At 41.7% G+C, this 9,114-nt stretch overlaps 2 protein-coding genes across 3 annotated transcripts; one reads left to right on the top strand and one right to left on the bottom strand.

Moving 5' to 3' along the window:
* Nucleotides 1–334: 334 nt before the first annotated feature.
* LOC100846567 (hydroxyproline O-arabinosyltransferase 3) lies at nucleotides 335–4,914 on the top strand. The gene is made up of 8 exons (XM_003580099.4): nucleotides 335–1,002; nucleotides 1,087–1,154; nucleotides 1,231–1,432; nucleotides 1,622–1,719; nucleotides 1,803–1,872; nucleotides 1,964–2,035; nucleotides 2,187–2,300; nucleotides 4,569–4,914. The coding sequence occupies exons 1-8, from the start codon at nucleotides 592–594 to the stop codon at nucleotides 4,632–4,634; spliced, it is 1,101 nt and encodes a 366-aa protein (XP_003580147.1). The 5' UTR covers nucleotides 335–591; the 3' UTR covers nucleotides 4,635–4,914.
* A 524-nt stretch (nucleotides 4,915–5,438) lies between these two features.
* Nucleotides 5,439–7,703, bottom strand: LOC100824046 (40S ribosomal protein S10, mitochondrial). 2 transcript variants are annotated; one of them, XM_024455929.1, is made up of 3 exons: nucleotides 7,387–7,703; nucleotides 5,955–6,402; nucleotides 5,439–5,848 (listed from the first exon to the last, which is right to left on the bottom strand). In XM_024455929.1, exons 1-2 carry the CDS (start codon nucleotides 7,597–7,599, stop codon nucleotides 5,995–5,997), a joined length of 621 nt encoding a protein of 206 aa, XP_024311697.1. In that variant the 5' UTR covers nucleotides 7,600–7,703; the 3' UTR covers nucleotides 5,439–5,848; nucleotides 5,955–5,994. The 2 variants fall into 2 exon arrangements, with proteins under 2 accessions (XP_024311697.1, XP_003581436.1); XM_003581388.4 differs by having other exon boundaries at nucleotides 5,439–5,828.
* Between the last annotated feature and the right edge of the window lie 1,411 nt (nucleotides 7,704–9,114).

The raw sequence follows: 9,114 nt of genomic DNA, 5'->3' as shown, positions 1-9,114 counted from the left end.
TATGAGTACTTGACACCATTTTTTCTTTTCTCTCATTCTCTTTAGCCTTTTGCTTTTGAGTTTTGACACATTTTCTCTCCACTTATTTTCTTTTGCCGATGAATTTTAGAGGACAACTAATGTACAACTTTTTTTCTTTTCTTTTCCTAATGAAAATTTGAAAAGTCACATAATGAAATAACCGGAACGATGTATACAAAACAATGGTATATATGCTCATCAGTATATTTTTCAGTGTGTCAGGTAGTTGTACAACAAATGATAATGCATCGCTCATTACTCGTTTATCAATAAACTCATCGGTACTAAAGAGATTACATTTAAGTAAGAATGTCCAAAAGTATCCAACAAGGGAGCAGACTGAAGACACTTTGCAGTGACTCAATGAGCAAGCCCCCAAGTCAACCAACCCTAACGCTCCCCCGGCCCTCCTGGCGGCGATCCCCTCCGCTCCCGACGTCGACCTGGCCCTCGGCCGTCCTCCACTCCTCGCAGCGTCCTCAAATTTTGGGTGTGCCGGTGCCCACCCGGCACACCATTTAGATCCGCCCCACCCGAGGTGCGCTCGCACCTTGTTGGATTGAAGCATCGATGATGAGTGGGAGGAAGAATGCCGGCAAGGCCTCGCCCTGCTTGCTCATCCTTATCTCGGTCGGCTGCTTCTTTGCGACCTACAACTTCTTGACAATGGTGGGTTACGGCCGAGGCCGAGACGGGCCGCGCAAATTGCTCGGCGGCAGCGGTCGTGATCAGGACAGTACTGTCTCGTTCGAATCCGGCTCGGATCCGTCGAAGAGGTTCCACGTCGCCCTTACAGCGACGGATGCGCTGTACAGCCAGTGGCAGTCGCGGATAATGCACTACTGGTACAAGGAGATGAGAGGCAGGCCTGGCTCAGATATGGGCGGCTTCACGCGGATCCTCCACTCTGGAAAACCAGATGGTTTGATGGATGAGATACCCACCTTAGTAGTTGACCCCCTACCTGAAGGCGCTGATAAGGTGAGGTCTTGAATGTTCCAGTTTGTTATCCTTTGTGGAGCTGAAATGAGCTTTTCTTTCTTTCTAATATGATGTTTTACTCAGGGTTACATTGTCTTAAATAGGCCTTGGGCATTTGTCCAATGGTTGCGAAAATCAAACATCAAGGAGGAGTAAGCAGATATCATTTTGTTCTTTGTTCTTGCTTAATGATTTAGTTCATTGGTTTCCTAATGGAAGGATTTGCAGGTATATACTTATGGCTGAGCCAGATCACATCTTTGTGAGGCCTTTGCCAAACTTAGCTAATGGTGATGAACCAGCCGCGTTTCCGTTTTTCTACATCAAACCAACTGATAATGAGAAGATACTAAGGAAGTTCTTTCCTGAAGAAAAAGGCCCTGTCTCAAAAATCGATCCTATTGGCAACTCGCCAGTGATCATCAAGAAGGTATTGTTCTTCTTGTGTGAGAATATTAATAGAGTATTTAGGTTCAGTAATAGTTTTTCTTTACAAGTATTGGTTCAGCTATACTAGACGCCAAGATAGCGTAATGTTCCTGAAATATTGTTCATGTAGTTCTTCACATTAAATAGTTATGAATTTCACCTGTTATGGATGTCTTCAAAACCTTTTTAGGCCCAGCTTGAGAAGATTGCTCCAACATGGATGAATGTTTCGTTAAAAATGAAAGAGGATGTGGAGACAGACAAAGCTTTTGGATGGGTCTTGGAAATGTCAGTACAATTTATGTAGTATTATTTATTGACTTGACATGTGTGACACCTTTTCATTTCTTATTTCTTATTCATATTTGTAGGTATGCATATGCTGTTGCAAGTGCATTGCATGGTGTGCACCACAACCTTCGTAAAGATTTTATGATTCAGGTGCTTAGTAGTTCCGTCACATGATAGATCATTTCAAAATTTGCTGATGGCAGCTCATATCATCAAGGATTTGCTTAAATGCTGATTGCAGCCTCCATGGGACCTGAAATCGGATAACACGTTCATCATCCATTATACTTATGGATGTGATTATTCATTAAAGGTGACTGCTGTTTAACCTTAAGGATCTGTCATCATCTTGATGGTGCCTGCCAGTTGTTATGTAAAATCTATTTGTCTGTCACCACAACAGAACTATGAATTAATATACTTCTGGTGAAAGCTTGTTTACGATTGTCATTGTGCAAACATAGGGTGAACTGACTTACGGAAAAATTGGAGAATGGCGTTTTGACAAAAGATCTTATCTGCGTTCACCACCACCAAGAAATCTCTCATTACCTCCTCCAGGAGTTCCTGAAAGCGTGGTATGTGCTTAATGTTTAGCATTGTTTAGTATAATTAATGCTATTTCCGTACTTCCTTCTGAAACTGATTGACTTAGCATATATGGAATTTCTGAACTGTCCTGCTGAAATTGAAAGGTTATCCCAATGGAATTAGGAATAGTTATCTATTTTCAGTCTACTTTTTTTTGTCCTCCATATGAATGACGCAAAACAACTGAATACGAAAGAATCTTATCTACTATCTCTGGTTCAGAACATTGATGTTTTGCTATGTGATCTTGATCCTAGTATATATTTTGTAATGGACATGGGGCCAGCAGCAGTGCGAGGCATTGTTAGGCGATTACTGCAGCACCCCTAAAGTCATTAATTTAGAATTAGAATGCTATCTCTTGAGTTGGTTAGCTGCTTGTATATTGACTTTTGGATCTACCTTGCCACACTAGCGCAAGGCTCCAAATATTATCATGTTGTGGACATAGCAACTGTTAGTGTCAACTTGTGTGTCAATCTTCTGTTATACTCGTGTCCCATCTTGGTTCTTAAGTTGTCAGTCTGCTACATAACCATTCTATGACCACTACTGTATTTGTATCAAGGGAAAACTTGGCAGTTCAGACCCAAGTCTGCATGGCTAATAAATGAAATTGATGTCGTCCCTTTGGACACATCTAATGCTTGTTGTAGCTATGTGTTCCATGCCACCTAGAAACTACAAATAGTACCACTCTCATAGTGGTATCTATCAATGGGCCCAACAGCTAATGAACATCCCAAACCCTTCCCCGCCCCGTAAATTGTTGTAGTTCATCCTACAGCTGTACCTTGCAAAAGAGACACATTTCTCCTTCCTCTTTAATCCCTTTACACCTCAGATGTAGTCATATGTAGACCTGATAGATACAACTGATGTCACACCATTATGAATGCCCTTAGTTTAGATAAATTTGTTTAGTTGTTACTCTCTCCAATCCACAATGTAAGTCCTTTTAAGTCTTTCCAGCTTTAATCAAAATGCAATTCTACACTCCCAATGCACTTTTACTTGTGCTGCTTTTATTTAGCCCCTCAGTAATTTCATCAAGAATTGAGCCTATACCTCTAGTATTTATTAATATTGTGAGGAAAGAAGAGAAAGTTGTTGGAACAAAAATGAAGTTTAGCATTCGCATTTTACCTGCATCCTTAATCTTGTGCCCAAGTCTAAAAGGCCGTACATTTTGTCTTGGCAGTCAGCATGACTGACCGATCAAGGGCAGAGTGCCCTACCTTCAGACCCATACCAGTTCAGGCCCATAACAGACTGAAGGAACTAATGCATGCATTCAGAAGATTGTTGTCAAATAACTTCATTTCATGCGCATGGAACCAGCATCTTGTCCAAAGATCTAGAGGGAGTTGCATAGTCATAATAGGGTCCTTTTGGAAGTTTCCGTTGTTGGATATGATACCATGCTATCTCATAGTCTTGGTAGAGCCCTCATAGCCCATGGATGATTTATTTGTGATATACTCCCTCCTTGCCAATTTATAGGTCATTTTAGTTTGGATGTGAATACCAGCATGCTCCAGCGCTTGCAAAGGCTGGTGGTAGGATCATTTAATTCACCGGCGCAAAATGCTCAAAAGTCAAACAGCTTCGGTGTCCATGTAGATGCATGCATAACTAATGGTTGTGCTCATGCATGCGTGCATAATGTGCCGGCTCGTGCACGCGGCCATTGATTTATTGCCTTCGAAAACCACCTATGTAAGTATGCATGCTAATGGCTGTGAGAAAAAAAAAGGTTATGCTGCATGCAGCTCTTAATTACTCATCTAAAACCACCTCCTTTGTGGGGAAAAAAACAACAACATATAAATTGGGAAGGAGGGAGTATCAAACACTACAATAAAATATTTGCATTTCCAGTTGTGCACTGATGTGTCGGTCACAATTGTTTTTGCAAGTTCTTGGATCTGATTATCCGACTAGGATGCTATGGTGTTGAAATTTTTTCCATCTGTCTGTATGTTCTGCGATTGTTGATGGCAAACTCGCACAGCAATGGGCAAGTGTGAGAGCCCAGTCTTACAAAAAAATAGGTCAAATTCAAATGCAGAAGTCTAGACCAGCTTGCAGAAATATTCATTGAATGACTTCGTCCTTTACCATTATATGTTTCTTTTTTTCCTTCAGTTTTACATGCCCTAGAGCTTAATTCAGTTGAATCAATTAAATTAGTGTTTCACAATAAAATGTAACTTACTAATTCATACTGTGGCGTTCAAATCCTTTTTTTGTAGGCCACCCTTGTGAAGATGGTTAATGAGGCCACTGCAAACATTGTAGGATGGGACGAAGAAAGATGATGGACGATTTTGCTGGAGAGGGGCTTTAGTCCAGCTGATGCTGGAGTAGAATCAAAAAATCTCAGTGGACAATAACACAACTGCATCCAATTCGTGTTTCCCCTTTGTAAAGGACTAGCAGCCATTCAACCCCCTCCACCTCCCTCCCTTTTATATAGGCCTTTTTTCTTTCTTTCACAGGATGGCTGTTAAGTGCAAATATTTGCAAAATCCCACCTGGTAGTTTAACCATACTTGCTGATCAAGAAAGAAATTGAATCCAGGAACTCGTGCATCCTAATTTCTCTTTGCCAGCTCATTATTCCGTACATCCGCATCAGATAATTTCACTAAATGAGGTGGATAAATAATCTGGCAGCCAAATGAGGTGGATATAAATAACTAAAATGAGTGATTCGGTTTGCAGTTTCTCTACATTCCAATCTGTCACCCAATCTTGGCCATTAGTCCCTCGCTACAGAGATAATTATAATCACCTTGTTTCACTAGCTGACGCGCGATTAATACAAGCGAGCTAGCTGCTCAGATGAGTCAGATCGATCTATCTGTCTAGGATCTTCTATGCAATGTGAATCTACATCTCAGTCCTTGAACCAAACAGGAAGCAAATCAATGATAGATACGCAGATTTTGATTACTGGAATTTCTGTGATGCTTATAGAACAGAACTTTTTTAAAGCGTATCAGCCGACCCGGCTTACGAATTTATACCAATTATCAAGGAATTCCTAAAGTCTTGGGTGGAATGGGAGTTGCTATTCTTTCTGCTTCTCGAGGGATAATGACAGATCTGAGAGGCTCGACTAAACAAAATCGGGGGAGAAGTCTTATGTTATATATGGTCATCGTCTTGCCTATAGTACCCGAATTCTCTCTCAAACTTCCTATTATTCAAATAAAATGAAAAAAAGAGCAGAAAAAATATGACAAAACTATTCGGTCGCAGTTGTTGATCTATCAGCACATTCACGCCAACAGGCAGATTGAGATGATGTAGAATGTAGCTGGACATGCTCCATCCTCTTCCCCACATATTATTATCGTCATCTTTGACACAGATGGATGGCTAGTACATTTGATACTGCTACATCCTCAACAGATATGACGATGGTAATGACATGCCACATACTGTTAGCTTGGATAGCTTGTGTATGGCTTAAACTCAAGCCAGACCACCTGAAGCTGCTCTAGTACCTACAACACAAGCAGGCAGCCAGCAAGCAGAAACCAAGCAATCCATTAGCTGCCGACCAACTGATTTATTTCCAATAGGGGATAATTCAATTGCCAAAGAAGAACATTCAGTTATATTGTTATTACCTCCTTTTTTTCTGTGCCCACCTCCAGTTTTGTCTTGGAACTACTGTCGAAGCAGGCCACCACCTTTGCTGCAGCCAATCTTTTTATCCAAACGGGTCTTGAAACTAATATGGATTTCATACTGAGCACCCATTATACGCATCCGTTTTAACCAGAAAAACTTCTTTGCCAATTCGTGTGTCTCTGCCTTCTTTACCACAAATACTTTCTTCACATGCATGGAAAATTGCTCTCTGGACTTCTTATCAATATGAGGTGATCGTAACACGGTGTACAAGGATCGTGATTCAGGCAACCCAATCTTCTGAGTGTACGGTGCAAGCCCCGTCAGATTGTTCTTTTGGTTATTGAAAGATTTCATCACTATGCGTATCTTGGCAGCCGAGTCGTGGGTGTGCATCTTCCTTGGGTACAGAGCTTCTTTGGTTTCCTCCATACGCTTGTCAAGCTATAGCAATTACAAACTTGACATTATTAATGACAAAAAAGAAGCAGCAAACATGTTTTCTACTCAATTAGATTTGCAGCCTTTCTAATATTATTTCCTTCCGCAAAGATATAATGTACTAACATTGTCTTGTACTATAGGAAAAAGAATACTAGGACAGTTTGGGAATTTAGCACTGTGGTGGCTTTTCAAAGGCGCTTGTTTTTCTACTTTTAGGTGTTGGTTAGTTGAATATACATGTTCTGGTAACAACCTTGATTCCACAGCAGCATATGAACAGAAGACTGGGCACTAATTGATCATATTCATTTCAATCGAAAAGACCAAAACACTCTTCTTTTTTCAGTTTCACTTGCATTATGTTGTCATCGCTGTAAGTGTATATGTCAGGAACTGTGTTGTTTCAATTGTATTTTGTATATACAGACATTAAAATTGAAGCCATATGCTAAACAGCGAATGGCTACTAGTATCTAGTAGTAGCACAATATTCGTATGTTTCTACAGACTATTAAAAATCACTACATGTTTTTAAAAAGTGATACTATCATTTATTGTCTCGGAGCAAATAATCCACATAAGTTCTAATGTCCATGGTTTGTTTAAACCAAGGTGACAGACCACTGACACTAATTGAGATCTTTATAATAGTAAAGACTACAGATACCACTCTTATAATCAAATAAGACTCCTTAAGGAGATTGGCAATGATTAATTAACTATACAGAGAAACTCAAAGCTTAGTTACATATAGAAGCATAAATTCCAACATATGCTAAATCGATGTCATACAGAATAGAGCAGAGCAAATTTCTTTCAATCCAAAGACATGAATGAACGAGTGAAGAATTATTTTAGATTGTGATTTGCTATTGCTCTCCCCAAACAAACAATGTCGGTTTCAGTTCAGCATTTGATTCGAGCTGGCTAATACGTAGTACCTTGGTGGCCAATGAATGGATTAATTTAAGGTAATGTACGTACCGCGGATTTAGTGTTACTGGATTTGCCGTTGCTGAAGAAGCGAGAGGCTGCCGCCGCAGCAGCAGCAGGTGGAGGTGCTGGCCGCTGGAGGAGCGCGAGGCCGGCGGTGGGGCCGCTGCATCCAGGGCTGCCGAAGGAGCGCGCCACCACGGCACCAGGTGAAGTTGCCGATCGACGGAGCGCCAGGCCGGCGACATGTCGGAGCATCGCCATCGCCTATCCCAACCGAGGTCCGAGAGCTCTGCTCTTCTCCTTGGACGCGGAACCCTACCGGGCACCGGCGGAGTCCCGGAGTATCCCTTTCTTCGACGTAGACCGGCTACAATGGGCTTGGCCCCTTGGGTTGACTTTCTATATTGTGGGCTGCGTTGTCGTAGTGGGCTTTCTACTAGGTTGCATCGTGTTAGGCCTGTTCATTAAGGCTGGGCTGTTCTAATGGCTGGGCCGCGTGGTGGCCGTCGGATGGGCTAGGGTTTTTGGAATGGTCGGATGTCTAGGCCTCTGGCCCCTGTCATGGGCCCGGATATTGGGCTTTCCATGCGACCTGGCCCAGTCATGGGAATTCTGAAATGTTTGTGATCTTTGTTGCAGATAAGCTTGTGGGTATTCTAAAAAAAAATTGATAAGCTTGTGGGTTTTCATATAACCCGGCTCTGGTTCTTCTCATCATCAATCTTTCAAGGTGTATTTTCGTCTGGTGGGAGAGGGTGGACTTAATTCTTGCATGAATTTGCTGATTGGGAGGCTGAGGAAGCTAATTCATGGACTATGAAGGCTAAATCGTTTGTTGATGTGTTACCCGCGAAAAAATAAATCAATTGTTGATGTGGTTGCATCTGGTCAGCCTACGTGCATATTGCATTCCCATTCGACCAATTTCTGCATTTTCACATTTGGGTTCACGCCTTACTTCTCTTTGGGATTCAACCAAAGAAAAAGACCATGCGGAGTGTGGGTATTCATCGGAGGGTATTCAGATCACCAAGGATGATTATCTTGGACTGAACTACGTAACGACGTTCCCCACGCATCCTTAACGTACGGCGCGGACCAAGCCCAGCAGCGTGCGTGCGTCCGGCTGCGTCTCCGCTCGCGCTCCGCGTACCATCCAGCTACGGCGTACTCTTGCTAGCTCATGCAGCAGCCTTGCTTTGCATCCAAGCGTCTAGCCCCTTCGGCCCACGGCCCAGGCTGCCCATCGTCTTGTGCAGCTTAGGCATCTAGACCACCTCGCTTTAGCTTTTTTACCTCTTTTTTTCATATCTTAAAAAAAAGCTCTTTTCCTTTTCTAAACAGTAGCAATTTTTCACATCACATAAAATTAGACAAAATTTGATCGATTTATCGTACTCCCTCTGATCCATAATACTTCTCGCATATTTATCTAGAATCTAGATACGCATGTACCTACATAATTGAATGCGTCTAGATACATGCACACGAGTTGCAATGATAAAAACATAGGACAACTATGATCAAAATCAAAAGATCACTAGGAGTAAAAAAATATATGCAAATGAGTAATGATAAAGCACATGGCACCTGAGATCAAATAAACTACACATGAAAACTAGGTGGTGCAGAACATAACAATTATGACCAAACACCATAGCAATTAGAACAAAAAAACATGACAATTAGATAGGACATGACATGAGAGGTAGTAATGCATGACATGACAATTAGGACAAAAAATCTGGCAACTAGGATCAAAGAATCTGGTCACCA

Source organism: Brachypodium distachyon, chromosome 5 (assembly GCF_000005505.3).
Source record: "Brachypodium distachyon strain Bd21 chromosome 5, Brachypodium_distachyon_v3.0, whole genome shotgun sequence".
NCBI classification, from domain to species: domain Eukaryota; kingdom Viridiplantae; phylum Streptophyta; class Magnoliopsida; order Poales; family Poaceae; genus Brachypodium; species Brachypodium distachyon.
This window is presented reverse-complemented; position numbering and strand designations above follow the sequence as displayed.